General features: G+C 40.7%; 2 protein-coding genes across 3 annotated transcripts in view; both read left to right on the forward strand.

Annotated features, from left to right (window-relative positions):
* Nucleotides 1-26,873, forward strand: part of adamts13 (ADAM metallopeptidase with thrombospondin type 1 motif, 13) — a 570,965-nt gene that overhangs the window by 183,892 nt on the left and 360,200 nt on the right. The gene's annotated exons all lie outside the window — the stretch shown is intronic.
* The window catches only part of ptpa (protein phosphatase 2 phosphatase activator), a 257,007-nt gene that overhangs the window by 31,520 nt on the left and 198,614 nt on the right, over nucleotides 1-26,873 (forward strand). For both annotated transcript variants that reach the window (XM_051932320.1, XM_028808651.2), the window contains exons 5-7: nucleotides 14,270-14,387; nucleotides 20,770-20,869; nucleotides 22,547-22,671. In XM_051932320.1, the coding sequence (XP_051788280.1) occupies nucleotides 14,270-14,387; nucleotides 20,770-20,869; nucleotides 22,547-22,671 (343 nt within the window). The remainder of the gene's footprint in view (nucleotides 1-14,269; nucleotides 14,388-20,769; nucleotides 20,870-22,546; nucleotides 22,672-26,873) is intronic.

The raw sequence follows: 26,873 nt of genomic DNA on the forward strand, positions 1-26,873 counted from the left end.
AGTAAACATTAATATTGGTATTTGAATCAGTACATATGATGCCGAAAAGAAAGAGTACTGGCAATGACCCAGTATTTGCATATCAGTGCATATCCATTGAAAAAGTTTTATTGTCATTTTGGGCATATAGTCGTGGCCAAAAGTGTTGAGAATGACCAAAGTGTTGGTTTTCACAAAGTCGGCTGCTTCAGTGTTTTTAGCTCTTTTTGTCAGATGTTTCTATGGTAGACTGAAGTAGAATTACAAGCATTTCAGAAGTTTCAAAGGTTTTTTTACTGACAATGACATGAAGTTTATGCAGAGAGTCCATATTTGCAGTGTTGGCCCTTCTTTCTTTTTCAAGACATCTGCAATTTGCCCTTAGCAGGCTGTCCATAAACTTCTGGGCCCAATCCTGACTGATGGCAGCCCATTCTTGCATAATCAGAATTTGTGGGTTTTTGTTTGTCCACCTGCCTCTTGACTACAAGTTCTCAATGGGATTAAGGTCTGGAGAGTTTCCTGGCCATGGACCCCAAATTTTTATGTTTTGTTCCCCAAACCACATTGTTTAGTTTTTACTTTTGCCTTATGGCCCGCTGCTCCATCATGTTGGTCACCAAACTGTTCTGGGATGGTTAGGAGAAGCTGCTCTCGGAGGATGTTTTGGTCCCGTTATAAATAAATTAACAAACAATTAAGACTCACCAATGTGCTTGTCTTGCGGTCTTGCATGTATGCTATCATCCAGTTGATGCTCTGAACCGGCCAACTCTATTTAATTTCAAAAGTAACAGGAGAGTGCATGGTGCTCAAACATAAAGAATGCTGGCGGTCACCTCCAGTTCGCCCTCTGGTGGTCATTCTGAGTGTCAACTGGATGATAACATGCATACAAGACAACACGATCAAAACACCCAGACGGGGGTGGGTTAGGGCTGATTTCACCCTACAGTATTTTTTGTCGACCGATGAGAAACGTGTACCAAGTTTCATGAAAATCTCTCCAGCCGCTCTGAAGTGATGCTGTAACGTACGTACATACACACACATTGACTTTTTTATATATATTGACTTTTTTATATATACAGTAGAGTCTCGCTTATCTGACATAAACGGGCCAGCAGAACGTTGGATAAGCGAAAGTGTCGAATAATGGGAGGTGTTAAGGAAAAGCCTATTAAACGTCAAAGTATGTTATAATTTTATACATTACGAACCTAATAATCATATTTTACAACAAAACAACAGAAAAAATTAACCGAAAAAATGAACTTAGCAACAAAAAATAGACTATACCCACCCTCGCAACTTGCAGTTCTTTTTGCCGATTGACGCGTTTTTTTTTGGTTTTTTTTTTTTTTTTTTTTTGCAGTGGGACGTCGGATAATACGGAATGTCGGATAAGCGAGACTCTACTGTGTATGTGTGTGTTTTTATATATATATATATATATATATATATATATATATATATATATATATATATATATATACACACACACACACAGTTAGGTCCATAAATATTTGGACAGAGACAACTTTTTTCTCATTTTGGTTCCGTACATTACCACAATGAATTTTAAATGAAACAACTCCGATGCAGTTGAAGTGCAGACTTTCAGCTTTAATTCAGTGGGGTGAACAAAACGATTGCATAAAAATGTGAGGCAACTAAAGCATTTTTTGAACACAATCCCTTCATTTCAGGGGCTCAAAAGTAATTGGACAAATTAAATAACTGGAAATAATATGTTCATTTCTAATACTTGGTTGAAAACCCTTTGCTGGCAATGACAGCCTGAAGTCTTGAACTCCTGGACATCACCAGATGTTGGGTTTCCTCCTTTTTAATGCTCTGCCAGGCCTTTACTGCAGCGGCTTTCAATTGCTGTTTGTTTGTGGGCCTTTCTGTCTGAAGTTTAGTCTTCAACAAGTGAAATGCCTGCTCAATTGGGTTAAGATCAAGTGACTGACTTGGCCATTCAAGAATTTTCCACTTCTTTGCTTTAATAAACTCCTGGGTTGCTTTGGCTGTATGTTTTGGGTCATTGTCCATCTGTATCATGAAACGCCGCCCAATCAATTTAACATCATTTAGCTGGATTTGAGCAGACAGTATGTCAATGAACACCCCAGAATTCATTCGGCTGCTTCTGTCCTGTGTCACATCATCAATAAACACTAGTGTCCCAGTGCCACTGGCAGCCATGCACGCCCAAGCCATCACACTGCCTCCCTCCACCGTGTTTTACAGATGATGTGCTATACTTTGGATAATGAGCTGTTCCACGCCTTCTCCATACTTTGTTCTTGCCATCATTCTGGTAGAGGTTGATCTTGGTTTCATCTGTCCAAAGAATGTTTTACCAGAACTGTGCTGGCTTTATTAGATGTTCTTTAGCAAAGTCCAATCTAGCCTTTCTATTCTTGAGGCTTATGAGTGGCTTGCACCTTGCAGTGCACCCTCTGTATTTACTTTCATGCAGTCTTCTCTTTGTGGTAGACTTGGATATCGATACGCCTACCCCCTGGAGAGTGTTGTTCACTTGGTGGGCTGTTGTGAAGGGGTTTCTTTTCACCATGGAAATGATTCTGTGATCATCCACCACTGTTGTCTTCCGTGGATGTCCAGGTCTTTTTGCGTTGCTGAGTTCACCAGTACTTGCTTTCTTTCTCAGGATGTACCAAACTGTCGATTTTGCCACTCGTAATATTGGAGCAATTTCTCAGATGGGTTTTTTCTGTTCTCGCAGCTTAAGGATGGCTTCTTTCACCTGCATGGAGAGCTCCTTTGACCGCATGTTGTCTGTTCACAGCAAAATCTTCCACATGCAAGCACCACACCTCAAATCAACTCCAGGCCTTTTATCTGCTTAATTGATAATGACATAACGACGGACTTGACAACACCTGCCCATCAAATAGCCTTTGAGTCAATTGTCCAATTACTTTTGAGCCCCTGAAATGAAGGGATTGTGTTAAAAAAAATGCTTTAGTTGATTCACATTTTTATGCAATCGTTTTGTTCACAGCACTGAATTAAAGCTGAAAGTCTGCACTTCAACTGCAGCAGAGTTGTTTCATTTAAAATTCATTGTGGTAATGTACAGAACCAAAATTAGAAACAAGTTGTCTCTGTCCAAATATTTATGGACCTAACTGTGTGTGTGTGTGTGTATATATATATATATATATATATATATATATATATATATAGATAATAGATAGATAGATAGATAGATTACAGTGGAACCTCGGTTTGCGAGCATAATTCGTTCCGGAAACGTTCTCGCAGTCCAAAGCACTCGTATATCAAACCCCATGATGATGGACCCCACTATAAGCACCTCCGTTTTATTTTGATTTAGATCAAGAAAATTATTAGCCACCCAGGATCTTAGTTCAGACAGACAGTTGTGGAGTTGATTTGTTGTAGAGTTGCAGACAGGAATATAAACCTGAGTATCATCAGCTTAGCAGTGAAAAGAAATGTTAAATTTCCTAAAAATAGCTCCAATAGGGTGAAGGTATATGGAGAATAAAATAGGACCCAAAATGGATCCCTGAGGAACACCACATTTAAGAGGAGCAGTAGATGAAGAAGAGGAATTAAAAGTCACTGAAAAGTGTCTTAAGAGTTTTAATCTTAAATAATTCTACTGGGCCTCTGCCAGTGTTTCTATTTAAATTCTGTTGGTTTATCCAATGTGAGGATGTATAACAACGCCAGATTGCAAAATTAAACTTGTAAATTGTTGCAATTACATGAGCACAATAAAAAGTAATTAGAATGTTTCCTTCAAGTCACATTTAAGTACAAAATTTAATTAAAGTTTACCAAATTACACAATTTATTCATGTACACATCTATGCATCCATTTTCTGTTGATTATTTGAGTCTGGGACGCAGAGGCAGCCGCCTAAGCAAAGATGGTCAGATTTCTCTTTTTCCCTGTCACCTCGGGGGGATACCAAGTCGTTTGCAGAGCAGGTCGAGATATGATCTCTACAGCATGTCCTGGGTCTGCCTTGAGGTCTCCTCCCAGTTAAACATGCCTGAAACACCCTGGCCAGGGGGGCTGCTAATCAGATGGCTGATCCTCCTCCTCCTCATTTGAATGCAGAATAGCAATGGGTCTACTTTTTAAGTTCCTCCCGATTATCTGTGGCTGTCCTCACCGTATATCTCTAAGGCTGCGAGGGAAGCTCATGTATGCAATTTTGTGCTAAATCAATTGAACATGAAAATATTTAGTCAACCTAATCTTTTTAAATGTACATGTAGCGCTGGGGTTCTCAAAGTCGGCTCTGGGGTCCCACTGTGGCTTCAGGTTTTTGATTCATCATAATGAGTGACAACTGATAACACTGATCTCACTTAATTAGCTGGTGTTTTTTTTTCTCTTCTCTTATTCTACATTAAGAAAGCACAGCAGTGTGATTTTTACATTTATAAGACATTTAGAAATATTTCTGTTTCTATATTATGTTTCTTTTGCTATAGATTGAAATGCTTAACTCTCTTTTGTTGATTTCATTCTATTTTGCCCTTTCTCTGTGCAGTTCGCTCCCTTCATTTTATCTTATTAAAGACAATTAAAAACGAGCAGAGCAGATGCCCAGGCAAATGACACTGAATCATGAAAGGCTACAACTACTTTAGCGTCAGACCCACTAATTAGAAAACAATGTGTTAATTAAACAATTAGAACACCCGGAAAAATAGAATGAACATCAAGATGAAATTATTGTTAAAAAGAAAACAAAACATTTCCCCCATATAACTGCATTTTAATATATACAGTATATTTTTTTCCCAAACCTAGTTTTCTAATTTCTATATTGCTCCCAAAACACGGAATCTGGGCAATAACGGGTTCACTTAATTAGCCTAAGATTCCAATTAAAAACAGAAGCTGGTTGGAACAAAAACCTGCAGCCACAGGGGGTCCCCAGGACCGAGTTTTGGAACCCTTGATGTAAAGTAAACCACAATACATGCACTATATGGACAAAAGTATTGGGCCCCACCTCTTAATGATTGAATTCCGCTGTTTCAGTCAGCCCCATTGCCACATGTGTATAAAGTCAGACACCTGGCCATGCAGTCTCCAGTTACAAACCTTTGTGAAACCGAATGGGTCGTTCTGGAGAGCTCAGTGACTTCAAGGGTGGTACTGTGATAGGATGCCACCTTTGCAATAAGACAGTTTGTGAACTTTCATCCCTGCTGGATATTCCACGGTCAACTGTAAGTGGTGTTACTGGTAAGTTCAATCGTTTAGGAAAAACAGCAACTCAGCCTTGAGGTGTAAGACCACATAAAGTCACAAAATGAGATTAACGACTGCTAAGGTGTGGTCTTCTTCAGAAAGCGGACACCACTTGAGATGGCCTTCCCCTCGCCCAAACACTAAACTTAAGGTCAATAAAATAGGTCCCTGATGTTAAGTCACTATTTTAGGGCTAAAATGATAATAGAAATATTAAACCTACTTATATACCTAATCTAAATTATTGTGAAACAACCAAGTGGCGTCCGCTTTCTGAACAAGAGCCCTAAGATGCATGGTGTATACAAGTCACCAACACTCTGTGGATTCCATAGCTGAAAGAGTTTCACACTTCCAATGGCATTAACTGTGTGATAGGAGCTTCATGGAATGGATTTCCATAGCCAAGCAGCTGCATGCAGTCCTCACATCACCAAATCCAACGGCAAGCGTCAGATGGAGTGGAGTAATGAACACTGGACTGTGGAGCTGTGGGAGCATGTTCTATGGAGTAATGAGCCACGCTTCTCTGTTTGGCAGTCAGATGGGCGAGTCTGGGTTTGCCGAATGCCGGGAGAACGTTACCTGGCTAACTGCATTGTGCCAACTGTGAAGTTTGGTGGAGAAGGGATAATGGTGTGGGGCTGGTTTAGGCTCGGCCCCTTACTTTTAGTAAAGGGCAATCTTAATGCTTCAGCAGAACAAGACATTTTGGACAACACTTTGCTTCCAACTTTGTGGAAACAGTTTGAAGAAGGCCCTTTTCTATTCTAGCATGACTGGACTGTGCCCCACTGCTCAAAACAAGGTTGGAGTCAAGGTTTAGGTTGGTGGGGAAGAATTGGACTGGCCTGCATAGAGCCCCTGACCTCAACCCCATCAAACACCTTTGGGATGAACTGGAACGGAGATGACGAGCCAGGCCTTCTCATCCAACATCAGTGCCTGACCTCTACAGAATGAATGGGCACAAATTCCCACAGAAATATTCCTTAATCTTGTGGAAGGCCTTCCAAGAAGAGTGGAAGCTGTTAGAGCTGCAAAGGGGTGACCAACTCCCTATTAAAGTCTATGTATTTGAATGGAATGTCATTAAAATCCCTGTTGGTGTAATGGTCAGGCGTCCCAATACTTTTGTCCATATAGTGTAGATCATTTCTTCTCAAGTGTTTGTCACTTGTAAGTTTTTTGTTTGGACTCTTTTTCTGGGGCGCCCCTGTAAATCATCCAGCAGAAGTCCATCTGCCATCATACTGACATCCCGATATCCCTGGTACCTTATATTCATGTCCTCTTCACTCACCACTCCAAGGTTTTCTTGGTAAAATTCCAAATCCAGTTTCAAAATATTAACTTTGAGACTCATGTTGCAACCTCATTCCTTAAGGTTAACTAATAATCACAATTTCTTTATAATTAAGATCTTTGTTTCTTTAAAACTTACAAATGTCTTCTTTGAATGATACCCAAGCCTCTTGTCCCAGGCCATTCATCCAAGTTCTGCATCAGACGTCAGTTTTCTGATATCAGGTTTGTCAAAAATGCCCTCTTTTCAAAGTCAAAGTGAACTTTATTGTCATCTCAACCATATACAAGTATACAGATAGACGAAATTGTGAAGCTCAGGGTCCACAGTGTAACAACATGACGTGCAAATAATAAATTAAAAATAGAGTTAAAATTAAGATTTAAATTTAAAATCAAAACACAAACAAGATTTTGTGCAAAGACGAGACAAAGAAGTAGCAGCAGTATTAACGTAGCAAGCAATATGAACATTAATACAATGTACGATATTTGCAATCTAGATAGATAAATATAGTCAATAGGTATGTAATATAATAAATAATAGATATAGATAATACAGAAATTATCAGTGTATGATAATAGTTGTTTAAGACTTGTGTAAACAATGACAGGTCAGAATGTTTCACAGCAGAAGGATATTGAGAGTGTCAAAATACTTAAAGGTTTTTTCAGTTCCGCCTCAGACAAACCCGGACACATTCAGCACAAATCTACTGAACAGGCGCCATCTTTATGATGAGGCTTTGACAAACTGCTTCATTAAATCAAGTTTAATATGAAGCGGTGATTGAGGAAACACTTGATTTGGATCCACCAGGCCCGGTCTGGTGATGTTTTTGGCACCAAGCTGTATTTTTTTTTTTCCCGGCAGGCCATTCTTTTTGAACCCAATGTCAATTCTTGACTTTGCTGTCCCACTGGGAGCTTTGAAATCCCGGACTGCTGACCCAGTTAAGATACACAGAACTTTTAGGTCCCCACATATGAACCAGCGGTGCTCATTGTAGTTAATTGTAAGTTTGTTTCAAATACACAGAATGAGCAACATGTATTGATGCTTATTTATTACCACTAAGAGGAAGTACTCCTTCTTTTATAATTGACAACAAGAAATGTGTTTTGTGAAAAGATGTTATGTGATGGAGGAAAACTGTTTTCATCTTTTAAAAAAAAGAAATCGCATGAAATAGTCAAAATAATTTTTTCAATTTATATCTAGTGTAACAGGCCTTTGGCTGTTAGCATGTGTGTATCTTGCTCAGGTGGATTTTTAAGTAGTATTTAAGACTAATTTATTTGAATTGTTTCTGTGAGTTTAATGGATTGACTGGTTTTTGATCAAAGGTGATTGACGTCAGTCCTGGTGGGCCGCAGTGTCTGCACATTTTTGTCCCAGCCCAGTTGCTTATTTTGAAAACAATCCTTTTCCAATAGCAGGTGTTATTTCATATCGTGACTTTTTAGTGTTTTAACTCTGCAATGTCCGTCCATCCATCCATCCATCCGTTTTCCAACCCGCTGAATCAGAACACAGGGTCACGGGGGTCTGCTGGAGCCAATCCCAGCCAACACAGGGCACAAGGCAGGAACCAATCCTGGGCAGGGTGTCAACCCACCGCAGGACACACACAAACACACCCACACACCAAGCACACACTAGGGCCAATTTAGAATCACCAATCCACCTAACCTGCATGTCTTTGGACTGTGGGAGAAAACCGGAGCGCCCGGAGGAAACCCACGCAGACACGGGGAGAACATGCAAACTCCACGCAGGGATGACCCGGGAAGCGAACCCAGGTCTCCCAACTGCGAGGCAGCAGCGCTGCCCACTGCGCCACCGTGCCGCCCTCTGCAATGTCCGGTTATTCTTAAATCTTCGATATCATCCAAATAATTTGAAGACTCAAACCGATAAGTAATTTTCACTTCTTCACTTTCCCTTTGAATACTTTATTAGAGATGGGGAAATGATAACTAAAGCATTGAAGCTTGTTTCAGTCAATCTGAAGTGTAGCGAGTTGAATCACTGTGTCAAAATATTGCTGTCACGTGGCCCGTGACATTTGAAACTTTAAATGTTATCAGTGCTTCACAGCGTGCTTTATTGGTTTGACAGCATTTCGTCGCTTTGACAACTTTGGTGCTAAATTAACAGGTAGCCTATATAAAAGGCATCATTCTCATCCAACAATGTTGGGCTGTGAGGATAGAGAGATTTGGAGAGCTTTGGTGACAGATGGCGACTAACAGCGGAAAACGGCGTTCAAAAGTTTAAATAGTAGAAATGGACAAGGACCTTAGCAGAATGAAGTGAACACAGGCTTTTCTGACCTTTTACTGGTGACTGGTGACATGAAACTGAAACAGTTGAGTGCTGCTCAGTGGCATAACTAGGGGTGGTCCACCCCGGGTGGCTTTATTGTCCAGAAGGCTCAGTACAATTCGTGTGTAAGCAGTAGGGTTCGGAAAAACATCATTCATGAATGAAAAAAGTAAAATTCTCAGATTTTTATCCACAAATATTTCAAAAATAATTTTCAGACTGTCGTCCTGTGATGGCATCATTTATGAGGCAATAACAAAAATAAACATAAACATGACAACGATAATACTACCTTGGAAGATAAACAACTAATTTACAATTTATAATTTTGTTTCGTTATCAATACGAATGCGTTCTTGCTCTGCACAGGAAACATCCCCACCTTTCACTTATACACCACACTGGTTCAGATTTTCGCAGCGTAATTATATTAAACTAATAATTAGAACACGGCTTATCAGTGCGTCTATACTATATTCTTGTCTAGTTGATGCTTATAAATAATTAATTGTGAAAAATGATTGCTGTTTCACTATATATGAATAAATCTATGCAAAATGTATCTTAGTTTTTCTCTCTACGTCAATAAAATGCATCTTATTTTTTCTCAATACGTTATTTTCATTTTCTATTTAAATAGGTTAACATATTCAGATATGTTGGAGGGCGGAAAATTGAAGCTCCGCCCAAAGCGGTGCAAACTCAAGCTACACCACTCATGCTGCTTCACTTGCACTCTTTACAGCTTGCCTTGACCTCAGTTAACCACCAGATGTCGCCATTCATACTGGGGCTGAGGCTTCAAAGCTTTGAATCTTTTTCAGCACAAATAGAGCCTCAAAGCTTCATGAGGCATCATTTTCCCGTCACTATACTTTATTAAACCAAATACAATACAATACAATTTATTTTTGTATAGCCCAAAATCACACAAGAAATGCCGCAATGGGCTTTAACAGGCCCTTTAACAGCCCCCCAACCTTGACTCTCTAAGAAGACAAGGAAAAACTCCCAAAAAAACCTTGTAGGGAACAAATGGAAGAAACCTCAGGAAAGGCAGTTCAAAAAGAGAGACCCCTTTCCAGGTAGGTTGGGCGTGCAGTGGGTGTCAAAAAGAAGGGGGTCAATACAATACAATACAATACACAGAACAGAACAAATCATCAATACAGTATAAAAATAAATATTTTACAAATACAGAGCAGAATAGATGATATCACATAATATGGTTTGGATTTGTTTAGAGTCCTGGAGACCTGACAATAAAGATCGATCTATCTATCTATCTATCTATCTATCTATCTATCTATCTATCTATCTATCTATCTATCTATCTATCTATCTATCTATCTATGATATAGTGCCTTTCACTCTATCTATCTATCTATCTATCTATCTATCTATTATATAGTGCCTTTCACTCTATCTATCTATCTATCTATCTATCTATCTATCTATCTATCTATCTATCTATCTATCTATCTATCTATCTATCTATCTATCTATCTATTATATAGTGCCTTTCACTCTATCTATCTATCTATCTATCTATCTATCTATCTATCTATCTATCTATCTATCTATCTATCTATCTATCTATCTATCTATCTATCTATCTATCTATCTATCTATCTATCTATCTATCTATCTGCCAGCCATTCCACAGCTGAAACAGCCAATCCAATGAAAACACCCCTCTACCCCACGATTCCTGCGATTCTCCATCAAGGATGACTTTACCTTAGGCAGGCAAAACAACTTGGCAGGTGGGCCATGGCACATTTGAGTACCGAGAACAGATAGTGCACGATGCATTCACACAGGTGTAAATGGAAACAAGCTAGACGGAGAACTGCTGATTCCTTTATCATTTGCATGTTATTACTAATCTTGAGCCATTAAACACAGTGAATGCAACTGTTCAAGACTAAAATGAGCAATGAAGAGTTCAAACTCCTAACAAGCAAGACAACTAAAATGAAGCAGAAAAATGTCCCGTGAGCAGTAAGTGCTTCATTAGCAGTTGTGTTTGAAACAAAAACCTGCAGCTTCTGTGGCCCTGCAGGACCGAGGCAGCTCACCTCTTATGTGAATAGCAAATCAATTAAATGACGTTAATTAGCAGCAGACACTGGTCACTAATTAAGAAAATGGTTAGGATCAAAACCTGCAGCCACCGTGGCCCTCCAGGATCAGAGCCGGACACCCCTGTTTTAGATAGATAGATGGAACTTTGTGTCTTGGACTCCTACATTTGTTTAATGGCAATGCATGTATTAGAGTATTTCATCATAACTCATTTAGTGCATTGCATTATTTGGAAATATAATGTATTTAGATGCCTGAATTCTCGCACACATATGCAAGAGAAATTTTTGAATGGGGTTCAGGTTGCCCTAGGGCAGTGATTCCCAACCTCTGTCCTGGAGAGCTACTATGGCTGCAAGTTTTCATTCTAACTCGTTTCTTAATTAGTGACCAGTTTTTGCTGTTAATTACCTATTTCCCTTTATTTTTATTTAATTTTCTTGAGACTCTGACCACTAAATTGATTTTTTCCTTAAACTCCACCTAAGCATACATTTGATGTGAAGTGAGCCAACAGATGACCAACTAAGCTGGGACATTAAACTCTAATCAACTTCACTTCATTTGAAGTAAATTGTCGTTGCTAATTAAACCCGTTATTTAATTCCATGGCACTCATCCTGCCATGGCAGACGTTTCCAAAACTGTTGATTTTCTTTTTTAAGAGTGCCGTCAAAATGTTTTGTGGACCTGAGCAGATCATCATTACTGAGGCCTTCACCTTTCTTTATTTCCAGTTATTGTGTGATGGACGCAGGTTGTTGTTTATGTGTTGGTTCATTTTGTGACTTAAAATATTGTTTGGTTGCTAATTAAGGAAAAAAGAAATAACTAAGGGGCCTGAGTCTTTAGATGTGCATCAATTAAAATTAAGGCAAAGAGTTAATTAGCAGCAAAATCTGATCACTAATTAAGAAAAGGGTTAGAATGAAAACCTGCAGCCACAGGAGCTCTCCAGGACTGGACTTGGAGACCCCTGTTCTAGAACTTGAATGGAGTCCACCTGTGGCAAACTGAAAGGACTGGACATCATTTAGAAAGACCCACGTATACCTGAGCAGAGAAGGTCCACACAGGACAAAAACCAAACCATAAGGTCCAATAACCCTCTCTGTATACCAGGGGTCCCCAACTCCAGTCCTAGCGGGTCACAGTGGCTGCAGGTTTTCATTCCAACCCTTTTCTTAATTGGTGACCTGATTTTGCTGCTAATTAACTCCCTTTCCTTTAATTTTAAGATTTGTTCCACTGAATTTCTTCATTCTTCCTCTCAGTGGCTTCAATTCTTTCCATAAATGGCACCCAAGCAGAAATGAAATGTGAAGTGAGGGAGCCAACAGAAGACCAACTAAGTCAGGGCCTTAAACGGCAACAAGTTTCACTCCAACCAGTTGCTAAATATGTCGCACGTTTTTGTTAATTAAACCCGTTCTTTACTTCCATGTCTTGTGCTGCTCTCGTTGTGCAACAGCAGACATTTCTGAAATTGTTGATTTTCTCTTTTCTAAGAGCACTGGGGGCTTGAGCAGATCAGCAATCCTGAAACCTTCACCTTTCTTTATTTTCAGTTTTTGTGTAATGGACGCAGGTTGTTGTTTATTTTGTGTCTTAAAATACTGTTTGGTTGTTTATTAATTAAAAAAGAAGTGACTTAGGGGCCAGGGTCTTAAGTTGTGCATCAATTAAAATTAAGGCAAAGAGTTAATTAGCAGCCAAATCTGGTCACTGATTAAGAAAAGGGTTAGAATGAAAACCTGCAGCCACTGTGGCCCCCCAGGGCTGGAGTTGGAGACCCCTGCTCTATGGTGACCTGCCTACTTTGCAGGATGCCTGTGTGTTGTGATCTACCCAACTCAAACCCTTAAAAGAAAATTCAATAGCATTGTATGTTGTGTCCACTAGAGGGCAACATGTACCAAAAAAAAAAAGTATGCTGTTACATTCTCTGACTGCTAATAGAAAATCAACATTAATAGTAGAAAACAAATATGAATCATGTTCAGAAGATTTATGTTATAATATTTATTATGTTAGTCTGGATTTTGATACAAAGAGAGTGGCAGAATTTGTAAATGTGAGCATTAGAGACAGTTAAACACACTGTTACTTAGGGCACCCTAATGATCAGCCTTCCTTTGTGTATTTTTTTGTTTAGTGGTACGGTAAGTGTCATTACACCCAAATATTTGGAATACTAGTTATCGTCTCATAAAGTTCATGTATAGTCATACCAGAAAATGAAGCACCAAGGCATCATATTGGGTTTAGAGAAAGTGGTGAAATATGACTTGTGTGGATAAAGAATATAGGGCGGAGTGGTGGCTCTGAGACTAAGGATCTGTGCTGGTATCCAGAAGGTTACCGGTTCGAATCCCCATCACTGCCAAAAGAGATCCTACAGTGCTGGGTCCTTGAGCAAGACCCTTAACCTGTAACTGCTCCAGGGGTGCTGTACAATGGCTGATCCTGCGCTCTGACCCCAAGGGGTATGTGAAAACTAACAAATTCCTAATACAAGAAATTGTATAAGACGAAATGAAGAACAAAAAAAAAAAAAGAAGAGTAGCTCAGAGGGAAAGTCGATAGTGAAGTAAGACTTTTAACAAGAATAAAAGCACAGGGTTACTTGCTATTATGCCTCTCCCCAGTGAGCACCGTGCCAAGACTTTTACATATTCTGTATGACTCTTGATTTATTTGAATAATCTGAGCACAAGTGGGTGAAGTGACTCTTCAATGGGAGTTGAACCCATGATCCTTGTGCTTCACAGTTGAACTCTTTAGCCTAAACGCTTTCAAGTTGTATGTGAAATTCCATTCCATTCAGAATGCACTTGAGCCTGACTCACTCAAGAGTTACTTAAAAGACAGTACCTAGACTTCAGGGGGGCAGGACAGTCCTTTTGTTGCCTTTTAAGTCACAAGCTATACACATGCTTGAACTGGCACTCTCGCATTCACATGCAGAGCTGTTTGCGGAGATTCAGTTTCAAACAACAGGGTTAGTCAGTCCGTCTAACAGGTAAAGCAGGTCTTTTGGATATTCCCTTCCGCGTGAAACCTGAGGCTTGCGTTTTAAAGACTGCAGTTGAAAGTTGCGCCACCTTGGCCTTGAATGTGCTTTGCTACTTAACTTAAATATCTTCGGGTGCCGAGACAGAACAGTTCCATCTCCTCTGCCAAGCACTTTAATGTTAAAAGTGAACTTCGTGATAAACCTTGTATTTTCCCGAGGGTTCACAGATTTTTCTGCTCCTTGCTCCGTATGTTTTTTCCACCCTTGTTCCCCCTAGGAAGCTGAGAATCTTGTGAGTCCAATCATCCCAGATGAGCTCAAAGCAGCGATCCCTGAGGTGTCTGTGTACCTGAAGGAGGCAGTGGGAAACTCTATAAGAATTGACTACGGGACAGGTACTGTGTGCCTTCTGCCAAATTTTAGTCATTGTATCAGGTCCAAATTGCCTTCACATAATTGCATTTCACACACAAAATGTCCATTTGACTTTCAAATATTTTAGTCTGTTTTTGTAATATTATAGCCATAGACCTGCTTAGAGCAGTTCAGGGTGGCAGGGTGCTGCAAACTTTCTTGGAAGCACAGTGTCCCAGGTAAGAATCATCCATAGATGGGGTGCCAGTTCATTGTGGGGGTCCACTCATACACACATCCACACTCGCTTCCACTAGTCAATTAACCTAAACTGTGCATATTTGGGGATAGCATCATTTTTTCAAACCCATTTATTCCAGTTCATGGTCAATAGGTTCAAGAACTTATTATGGTAGCACTGGGTCCAACATAAGAGCCAACCATGGATAAGGCACCAGCTCCATGCAGGGCATATATACTCTTAACACCGACACAGCCATTTTAGAATTGCCAGTCAACCTAATCTCCACGTCTGAGGTGTGGGAGGAAGTCTGATATATAACCAGAGAAAATTCCACAGTCACATGGAGAAGATAACATTTTGGCTTCACACACTTGGATCAGACATAGGAGTCAATCCCAGTTGTTGGATCTGGGAGGTGGCAGCATTAACCATCGTGTAACAAAACCGCATCCAACTCTTTGGTTTTAATCATAACAAAAATATGTGGCAGTGCTTTGACCCTACATTACAGAACACTAAATAAAAGAAAAAATAAATACTTGAAATGTATTTGCTGTGAAGAGAGGCTTGAAAGAACATTGTCTTTGTGTGTACATTCTTCTTTAAATGTGCATTTTCCATGTAGGTGCCCCTAGATGGCAGCCTTTGCACTTTTACTAGTTCATTGTACACTCCACCCAGATTTGCTTCCTTTGCTGTGTTTGAATTTTTCCCCTGTGTAAGCCAAAAAGTGCCTTAGCCACTAGGCCTTGCTGCAGTTTGCAGCTGAGTACAAAACTGATACATATATATAAATTCAGTATCTGGGAAAATTCGAATATTGTGAAAAGGTTCAATATTGAAGACACCTGGTGCCACACTCTAATCAGCTAATTAACTCAAAAGATGGTTTGGGGTGACATGTCATCTGCTGGTGTTGGTCCATTGTGTTTTCTGAGGTCCAAGGTCAACACAGCCGTCTACCAGGAAGTTTTAGAGCACTTCATGCTTCCTGCTGCTGACGAACTTTATGGAGATGCAGATTTCATTTTCCAACAGGACCTGGCACCTGCACACAGTGCCAAAGCTACCAGTACCTGGTTTAAGGACCATGGTATCCCTGTTCTTGATTGGCCAGCAAACTCGCCTGACCTTAACCCCATAGAAAATCTATGGGGTATTTTGAAGAGGAAGATGCAATACGCCAGAGCCAACAATTCAGAAGAGCTGAAGGCCACTATCAGAGCAACATGGGCTCTCATAACACCTGAGCAGTGCCACAGACTGAGCGACTCCATGCCACGCCGCATTGCTGCAGTAATCCAGGCCAAATGAGCCCCAACTAAATATTGAGTGCTGTACATGCTCATACTTTTCATGTTCATACCTTTCAGTTGGTCAACATTTCTAAAAATCCTTTTTTTGCATTGGTCTTAATTGATATTCTAATTTTCCGAGATACTGAATTTGGGACTTTCATTAGTTGTCAGTTATAGTCATCAACATTAAAAGAAATAAACATTTGAAATACATCAGTCTGTGTGTAATGAATGAATCTAATATACAAGTTTCACTTTTTGAATAGAATTACTGAAATAAATCAACTTTGTCATGATATTCTAATTTTATGACCAGCACCTGTGTGTGTGTGTAATATGTAATATTCAGTACCCACTGGATAATGGTGAGCTTTCCTGATTTCACGTAACATTCTTAAACCTGTTTAACTCAGCTCAGTGTTGTGCTGGCCAGATCATCAGTTGTAAAGCACAAATACAGTGCCCTCCACTATTATTGACACCCCTTGTAAAAATTAGTAAGAAGCGTTAGAAAAAAAAAAAAAAAAATCTGTTTGCTGAAGAACTGTCATCTTGCACTGAAAAGTAATGAGAAACATCTGACTTTCAATTGAAACAAGTTCATTCAAAGAAAAACAAAGTCCATCGATCCATTATCCAACCTGCTATATCCTAACTATTCCCACGGTCCAATCACTTCTTATTCATGTGAATGCTATTGTCAGACACAGTTCTTGCGCTCTCGGCTCCAAGCATGGCCGGAAATAAAAGAGTAGAAGACAAAGTAGAACGTTGTAAAGAGGTTCAAAAATGTTTGTGCAATACACATGCAGAGCAGGTTAGAGATTATGAAAGTACTAAAATTCGAAAGTCTCAAAAAAACTGATAGTAAAGATCGCATTAGCGCTAGCACACGGGAATGATTACTCGGTGAAATAACGGAACAGAGAAAAGAGATTGAACATATGGACTTGATATGACAGAAGCATGTAGATATTGTTTGACTTTAAAGTTTAAGTCAGAGATTTGTATATCTTCTAATTCATATTGCCAGTAGGGAAAAGTGGAGGTGGAGTGGTGGCTCTGGGGCTAGAGATCTGCACTGGCAATCGGAAGGCTGCCGGTTTGAATCCCGTAAATGCCAATAGGGACTCTGCTCTGTTGGGCCCTTGAGCAAGGCCCTTAACCTTCTATTGCTGAGCGCTTTGAGTAGTGAGAAAAGCACTATATAAATGCAAAGAATTATTATTATTATTAAAAGTAGTGTTTCTTCCCAATGAAGAGGCCTATCTGCAAGAACTGAAAGATTTGTTGTTTGGTGAAAGTGAAATCCATATATGCAAGTGGCAGAGACGAAAAGTGCGGGATGGGGGGGGGGGGGGGGGGGGGGGGTCGGGTGGCAAGCGAAGCAAGCAGGGGGCGAAGCCACCTAGTTAATAAATAAATAAAAATACCATATATACTCGTGGATACAGTGCATCCAGAAAGTATTCACAGCACATCACTTTTTCCACCTTTTGTTATGTTACAGCCTTATTCCAAAATGGATTAAATTCATTTTTTTCCTCAGAATTTTGCACACAACATCCCATAATGACAACGTGAAAAAAGTTTACTTGAGATTATTGCAAATTTATTAAAAATAAAAAAACTGAGAAATCCCATGTCCATAAGTATTCACAGCCTTTGCTCAATACTTTGTTGATGCACCTTTGGCAGCAATTACAGCCTCAAGTCTTTTTTGAATATGATGCCACAAGCTTGGCACACCTATCCTTGGCCAGTTTCGCCCATTCCTCTTTGCAGCACCTCTCAAGCTCCATCAGGTTGGATGGGAAGCGTCGGTGCACAGCCATTTTAAGATCTCTCCAGAGATGTTCAATCAGATTCAAGTCTGGGCTCTGGCTGGGCCACTCAAGGACATTCACAGAGTTGTCCTGAAGCCACTCCTTTGATATCTTGGCTGTGTGCTTAGGGTCGTTGTCCTGCTGAAAGATGAACCGTCGCCCCAGTCTGAGGTCAGGAGTGCTCTGGAGCAGGTTTTCATCCAGGATGTCTCTGTACATTGCTGCAGTCATCTTTTCCTTTATCCTGACTAGTCTCCCAGTCCCCACAGCATGATGCTGCCACCACAATGCTTCACTGTAGGGATGGTATTGGCCTGGTGATGAGCGGTGCCTGGTTTCCTCCAAACGTGACGCCTGGCATTCACACCAAAGAGTTCAATCTTTGTCTTTGTCAGAGAATTTTCTTTCTCATGGTCTGAGAGTCCTTCAGGTGCCTTTTGGCAAACTCCAGGTGGGCTGCCATGTGCCTTTTACTAAGTGGCTTCCGTCTGGCCACTCTACCATACAGGCCTGATTGGTGGATTGCTGCTGAGATGGTTGTCCTTCTGGAAGGTTCTCCTCTCTCCACAGAGGACCTCTGGAGCTCTGACAGAGTGACCATCGGGTTCTTGGTCACCTCCCTGACTAAGGTCCTTCTTCCCGATCGCTCAGTTTAGATGGCCGGCCAGCTCTAGGAAGAGTCCTGGTGGTTTCGAACTTCTTCCACTTACAGATGATGGAGGCCACTGTGCTCATTGGGACCTTCAAAGCAGCAGAAATTTTTCTGTAACCTTCCCCAGATTTGTACCTCGAGACAATCCTGTCTCGGAGGTCTACAGACAATTCCTTTGACTTCATGCTTGGTTTGTGCTCTGACATGAACTGTCAACTGTGGGACCTTCTATAGACAGGTGTGTGCCTTTCCAAATCATGTCCAGTCAACTGAATTTACCACAGGTGGACTCCAATGAAGCTGCAGAAACATCTCAAGGATGATCAGGGGAAACAGGATGCCTGAGCTCAATTTGGAGCTTCAAGGCAAAGGCTGTGAATACTTATGTACATGTGCTTTCTCAATTTTGTTATTTTTAATAAATTTGTAAAAATCTCAAGTAAACGTTTTTCACGTTGTCATTATGGGGTGTTGTGTGTAGAATTCTGAGGAAAAAAATGAATTTAATCCATTTTGGAATAAGGCTGTAACATAACAAAATATGGAAAAAGTGATGCGCTGGGAATACTTTCCGGATGCACTGTAAGTCAGGACTTGATTTTACCATATAATTTCCGGTGTTTTATAATGTCAGACATATAAGTCGAATGAGGAAAACTCGCGCTATTGGTCCAAAAGATTATGATATGCTGACGCTCACCTGAGAGAGTACACGGCCTTTTTTGCTCTATGTGTCTGCGGCAATGCGCTGTATCAGTGTGTGCCCTCTATTGTGCCTTTGTGACCACGCAGTAATACCTGAACAATTCTGAAGCGACGTTTACACTGTTTTCTGTTTTTTTGTATCTCACACCCTCATATACCTTTACCGTAAGAGCATCCCTTATCTATGATGGAGTGTTTGATCAGAAGAAAATATGAAGCTGGTTTTAAATTAAAAGTTGTTGAAGTGGTGAAAAAATTTGGTAACTGCACTGCTGCAACAAAATTCGATGCGTTTGAGAAACTGGTGCGAGATTGGAGGATGCAAGAAGATGTTAAAAAAAAAAAATTCCAGTGTTGCATTTTTAAAGTGGCGTATAGATAGATAGATAGATAGATACTTTATTAATCCCAAGGGGAAATTCACATTCTCCAGCAGCAGCATACTGATACAAAAAACAATATTAAATTAAAGATTGATAATAATGCAGGTAATAACAGACAATAACTTTGTATATATATGTCTGATTTTTATAATCAATTTTTCGGGTTTTAAGACCCGACTTATACGTGAGTATATACGGTAATAATAATTCCGGAGCATCCCTACCACTGAGCCATCAAAGCCAAACTGTCCAGTCAGATTGCTCAGAAAGACTCAAGACACACACACACACACAATGGCATTAGTGTTTTATTATATGATGATACATTCTCTTATGGTCCAAATTCGTAAATCATTTAGCAGACTGTCACTGCTCTACACTTCCACCCACTGTGCTTCTGTGCTTGCTGGGGCCTAAAAGAATGTGCAGTTTGTGCACCTTCTGTTTGGTTGTTGTATTCCATCCATTTTCCAACCCGCTGAATCCGAACACAGGGTCACGGGGGTCTGCTGGAGCCAATCCCAACCAACACAGGGCACAAGGCAGGAACCAATCCCGGGCAGGGTGCCAGCCCACCGCAGGACACACACACACACACACACCAAGCACACACTAGGGCCAATTTAGAATCGCCAATCCACCTAACCTGCATGTCTTTGGACTGTGGGAGAAAACCGGAGCACCTGGAGGAAACCCACACAGACACGGGGAGAACATGCAGACTCCACGCAGGGAGGACCCGGGAAGCGAAGTTGTTGTATTCTTTCACTCAAAATGTTAATTTTATTAGCTTTGCATTTTGTAATGCACTGTCATGTCAAAGCCACCCCTCTGCCTGTGGCTTTGAGGTTAGGGGTCTGTGCTGGCAGTCGGAAGGTTGCTGGTTCAAACTCCATTAAACACCAGAAGAGACCCTTCTCTCTGTTGGGCCCCTGAGCAAGGCCCTTAACCTGCAATTGCTCCGTCCTGGATATGAAGTTAATCAGCATCCAGCACTTCTAGCAAGTCCTCCAACTTGCAGGGAAAACCTGGGGATTGGTGGCAGGATTGGCACTCCAGCCACTGTATTAAAAAAAAAAACAAAAAAAAAAACCCTGAGGTGCTGAGGTGTCGTCCGTTGCACGGCTGCACTCGGAACTTAATCCGGGTGGTTTGCCTTGTGCTGTAACCATCGCATGCTCCCAACCTCCTCCTGTCTTGTGAAATATATAATGCATTTCTGACATGTAGGACCATGTCTACTTTTACTGTGAAGAGCATGGCACTGGTGGCGAATCAGTTACATTTGAACTCTTTGTGTGTTTATATATTCCAGGTCATGAAGCTGCCTTTGCAGCTTTCTTATGTTGCCTCTGCAAAATTGGGGTGCTAAGAGTGGATGACCAGCTCAGCATTGTTTTCAAAGTGTTCGACAGGTAAGCTTTCAGTGTGCTCTGATAACCAGGTGCCTTCATGGTGAGTCGTCCTCAGATCTTTGAGGATTCTGGTTCAGCAGGCACCTCACATTCTTGGTGACTTTCGCTGTGAAATAAAGCAATGTTGGTAGCTTGATGAAAATGTCACCAGTTATCAGCTATACAGGTGCATCTCAATAAATTAGAATACCATGAAAAGTTCATTTATTTCAGTGAACCAGTTAAGAATTATGTAATATTCTAATTTTTTGAGATACTGGATTTTGAGTTTTCATTACCTGTAAGCCATAATCAGCAAAAGGAAAAGAAATAATGCTTGAAATATATCACTCTGTGTGTAATGAATCTACATAATATAGGAGGTTCACTTTTTGAATTATAGTATTGAAATGAATGAACTTTTCAATGATATTCTAATTTATTGAGATGCACCTGTAGTTAATATTTCCTGGAAAATAATTATAAGTAAGAGAAGTTTTTTATTTGTCTCCAGAAAGCATTAATATCAGTTACATTTCTACAGCATCATGTTTCCAGTGCTTAGTGCACTCTGGATTTTACCGAATTTGTGTTTTATGTCTCGCATGCCCTGCCTTATTTCAGACACTGAATTTAAATAGATAGATAGATAGATAGATAGATAGATACTTTATTAATCCCAAGGGGAAATTCCCATACTCCAGCAGCAGCATACTGATAAAGAACAATATTAAATTAAAGAGTGATAACAATGCAGGTATACAGACAGACAATAACTTTGTGTAATGTTAATGTTTACCCCCCCGGGTGGAACTGAAGAGTCGCATAGTGTTGTGGAGGAGCGATCTCCTCAGTCTGTCAGTGGAGCAGGACGGTGACAGCAGTCTGCCGCTGAAGCTGCTCCTCTGTCTGGAGATGATCCTGTTCAGTGGATGCAGTGGATTCTCCATGATTGACAGGAGTCTGCTCAGCGTCCGTCGCTCTGCCACAGATGTCAGACTGTCCAGCTCCATGCCAACAATAGAGCCTGCCTTCCTCACCATTTTGTCCAGGCGTGAGGCGTCCCTCTTCTTTTTGCTGCCTCCCCAGCACACCATCGCATAGAAGAGGGCGCTCGCTACAACCGTCTGATAGAACATCTGCAGCATCTTATTACAGATGTCGAAGGACGCCAGCCTTCTAAGGAAGTATAGTCGGCCCTGTCCTCTCTTGCACAGAGCATCAGTATTGGCAGTCCAGTCCAATTTATCATCCAGCTGCACTCCCAGGTATTTATAGGTCTGCACCCTCTGCTCACAGTCACCTCTGATGATCACGGGGTCCATGAGGGACCTAGGCATCCTAAAATCCACCACCAGCTGTTTGGTTTTGCTGATGTTCAGTTGTAAGCTCTTTGGTTTTGCTGGTGTATAATAATAAAATAACAATCTGTAAAGCAGCACAGAAAAGGCAATACGAGTTCTCTTGTAATTTACATGTTGGGTATTTTTTAAGTTTGGAAGCAGCTGAAAAAAAAATACGTAAGTCCTTCTTATTTTCCATGTGACCTTTTAAAGGCCTAGTTTTAGATCTAGTGCTGCCTCCATATCCACGATAGTGAGACATAAGCCAGCAACCTTCTGGTTAGAATATTCTAGACACTCAACCTATGTTATAGAAGTGTCCCCAGCTGAAGACATGCATTGATTTTCTTGACAGGTATCTCCAGGTGATGCGCAAGTTACAAAAGACTTACCGAATGGAGCCGGCCGGAAGCCAGGGAGTGTGGGGCCTCGATGACTTTCAGTTCCTGCCTTTCATCTGGGGCAGCTCCCAGCTCGTAGGTAAAACTGGCATTCATCATGTGTTGGGGCACAGTGTGGTAGATAGTTAGAAAGCCTAGAGTTATCATTAATCATTTGATTATTGGCTGTCTTCCATTTTAACTGTGGTCCTGTCTGATTATAATTCTGTTAATTGTTAATAGCACATTTCATTCATTGAGTGCAGCTTAAAGAATTACAAATATTATAACACACCAGTAACAGCGCACAACATGACAATGTGCAATGAATCCACTTGACCTGATCATTCATATAGTTTTCAGACTCTTTCTCTGTACGTTTATCATTCGTTTGCTCAGAAGTTGATGCGCTTGCTGTTTCCTGAGCAGGTCTATTTTTCTCCATCTAGCGGCCCTCTTCTTCCGTCGGCATCTTTTCGCGTTAAAACTGATTAAGTCAGAGTTTGTGTTGCAATTACTTGGTACGTTTTCTTTAATTTTTCACTTTAGCTGGCACTTAAGTCTTCAATCTGCTTCAAGAATGATTTAAGATATGAAGAGGTAGAGGAAGTGACACCGAAGGTGGTAGGGATGAGAACGGTGCCCGTCATGCGTCACGTCGCACAGCTGCCCTGCTGGCCGCTGCCGAGAGTTGATTCTACAATTAAGTAAAACTAAAATAAAAAGAGGAATAACCTTGGAGGTCAATCATCACCCTGAACACAGATAGTAGACCTCACGTAGTATATGTGTGCCAAAGTTCAGGTCAATAGTTCAAATGGTTTGCAAGCTACAGGTGATTTAAAATCCTGGACAGACAGACAAACGAACAGCCATGGTAGCGTATTATACAGGTGCTGGTCATAAAATTAGAATATCATGACAAAGTTGATTTATTTCAGTAATTCCATTCAAAAAGTGAAACTTGTATATTAGATTCATTCATTACACACAGACTGATGTATTTCAGATGTTTATTGCTTTTAATGTTGATGATTATAACTGACAACTAATGAAAGTCCCATATTCAGTATCTCGGAAAATTAGAATATTGTGAAAAGGTTCAATATTGAAGACACCTGGTGCCACACTCTAATCAGCTAATTAACTCAAAAGCCTTTAAATGGTCTCTCAGTCGAGTTCTGTAGGCTACACAATCATAGGGAAGACTGCTGACTTGACAGTTGTCCAAAAGACGACCATTGACACCCAGCACAAGGAGGACAAGACACAAAAGGTCATTGCTAAAGAGGCTGGCTGTTCACAGAGCTCTGTGTCCAAGCACATTAATAGAGAGGCGAAGGGAAGGACAAGATGTGGTAGAAAAAAGTGTACAAGCAATAGGGATAACCGCACCCTGGAGAGGATTGGGAAACAAAACCCATTCAAAAATGTGGGGGAGATTCACAAAGAGTGGACTGCAGCTGGAGTCAGTGCTTCAAGAACCACCACACACAGACGTATGCAAGACATGGGTTTCAGCTGTCGCATTCCCTGTGTCAAGCCACTCTTGAACAAGAGACAGCGTCAGAAGCGTCTCGCCTTTGGACTGCTGCTGAGTGGTCCAAAGTTATGTTCTCTGATGAAAGTAAATTTTGCATTTCCTTTGGAAATCAAGGTCCCAGAGTCTGGAGGAAGAGAGGAGAGGCACAGAATCCACATTGCGTGAGGTCCAGTGTAAAGTTTCCACAGTCAGTGATGGTTTGGGGTGCCATGTCATCTGCTGGTGTTGGTCCATTGTGTTTTCTGAGGTCCAAGGTCAACGCAGCCGTCTACCAGGAAGTTTTAGAGCACTTCATGCTTCCTGCTGCTGATGAACTTTATGGAGATGCAGATTTCATTTTCCAACAGGACCTGGCACCTGCACACAGTGCCAGAGATACCAGTACCTAGTTTAAGGACCATGGTATCCCTGTTCTTGATTGGCCAGCAAACTCGCCTGACCTTAACCCCATAGAAAATCTATGGGGTATTGTGAAGAGGAAGATGCAATACGCCAGACCCAACAATTCAGAAGAGCTGAAGGCCACTATCAGAGCAACATGGGCTCTCATAACACCTGAGCAGTGCCACAGACTGATCGACTCCATGCCACGCCGCATTGCTGCAGTAATCCAGGCCAAAGGAGCCCCAACTAAATATTGAGTGCTGTACATGCTCATACTTTTCATGTTCATACCTTTCAGTTGGCCAACATTTCTAAAAATCCTTTTTTTGCATTGGTCTTAATTGATATTCTAATTTTCCGAGATACTGAATTTGGGACTTTCATTAGTTGTCAGTTATAATCATCAACATTAAAAGAAATAAACATTTGAAATACATCAGTCTGTGTGTAATGAATGAATCTAATATACAAGTTTCACTTTTTGAATGGAATTACTGAAATAAATCAACTTTGTCATGATATTATAATTTTATGACCAGCACCTGTATATAAAGACTATCTTAAGAAAATGGTTATAAAGATAAAAACAAGACTGTTAAGATGTGCTATTAAAACTCTGTAATAATAATGAAGAAGAAAAACAAAAAAGAAAACTGTCTTTTTTAAAGCATACCGAGTATCTATAATGGAGTTGTAATAGAGTCATTAATTTCTTTTCGTACAGCAGTTGTTATTGAAATATGAGGCCCTGTGGCTGTCCAAAGGTTGAACTCAATAAGCCACTTAAGTCCTGTCACACATAATCTTAGCGAGCTGTGGACAATGGTGGCGTGCGCCCAAAACCGCCAGTCATGCAACGTGATGTCACCGTAGACCCAATCAGAGTTCTCTGCAACCAGCCAAAACAGATTTGATTTTCTCGCATGTTGAGGGGGGGTGGATTCTGTGTGTGCGAGAGTTGACAGCCAGTGAGTGAGTGTGTGCTTAGCCCAAAGTACAAAGCATGTACTGTAGTCCCGTTGTCCAAGACCAAACAAATGTGGTCTTCCGCAGGTTTTATGACTTTTGTATTTTCTTCTTATTACAAAAGAGCACAGAGATGACGGCAGGAAGTGGCAGCTACTAACCTGTTGTTCGCTGTTTTTATCTGCTGTTTTTACTTCATACTCCGATTGTTATTCAGTCTGACAAAATGTATTGGCTTTGTAATACTTTCTGTAATACTGAAACTGAGAGAGAGTTGTGTTAATCTCCTTTAATGCCTATCTCTGCATCATCTGACCATCCTCAAGACAATGGGGTCCAGCCACTGCACTCATTAAGTATTATGTGCTGTCTGAATTTTAGAGTTGTGTAATGTGACACATGCCAATTTGACTAATTCTGTTGCTTTTGTTTTGACCAGTAAGAAGTATCAAAATGGTAATTAAGGTAAACCTCAATAATTTTTTTTGGCCACTTTGGCAAATCCTTATATCTGAAACAGTCATTGATGACAATATCATGAAGTCTTTAGTTTCAGTTGTTGGCCTGAGTGGCCTGTTCTCATCAAAATATTCTTACACTAGCCAACGCCCGCCGTAGCATATGGCGGTGTAAGAATAGGAACGGAAAACGGTGAGAAAGGAATTCAGAAATCAAGAAGAAATAAATACTGCTTGAAAGACGTAGTGTGCATATAGAATTTCCGGCCATGCAGGATTACGTGTGAAAGTGATAAATAAATCAGGCTTTCCGAATTTTCTTACTATGGCCATGGCATCCTGATAGTTTTGTTGCATGTATCTTGGACTTCCTGGAAATGTGGACGGTAATATGATCATTTTGCCTACACGAACGTTGTTATTTTCAGCGTTTGCTTGCAGTGCATCTGATAGTTCGACGCGCAGATCTTGTTAATGTAATCTGAGATAGTTGAGACGCGCGCCCTCTGCTTTAACATATGCATCTACGACGTACTGTTGGAATAGTTTGCTACTGGAGTGCAAAATACTAAATGTATTCCTTATTGCTAAAATGTACGCGTAAAATTGGCATTGAGTAAGCCTTACTCGCTTAGCGGTTCTTTTATCGGAAACATGTTGTAAATCTTTGTGCCAGCCAATGTATCCGTAAGGGAATGAAAGTGGGTAAACCATAGGATCGCAGTTCATATTGAGCGTGGAAATCTGTTTACAGGAGTTGCCTATGGGATAGAAGCAAATTCCCTTTCGGCAGGCGGTTTGCCATCTTCTCCGACGAAAATCGCTGCAACATCGGTGTGACATGTCGGGGCATTGTATCGTCGTAAATCCTGCCTAGGGGTTTCCTTGAAAACCATTCATACAGATGCTGTTGGATTGGACTGAGCAATTTCATGCATGTGTTTGTATGAT

This window comes from Erpetoichthys calabaricus, chromosome 9 (assembly GCF_900747795.2).
Source record: "Erpetoichthys calabaricus chromosome 9, fErpCal1.3, whole genome shotgun sequence".
Taxonomy (NCBI): Eukaryota; Metazoa; Chordata; class Cladistia; order Polypteriformes; family Polypteridae; genus Erpetoichthys; species Erpetoichthys calabaricus.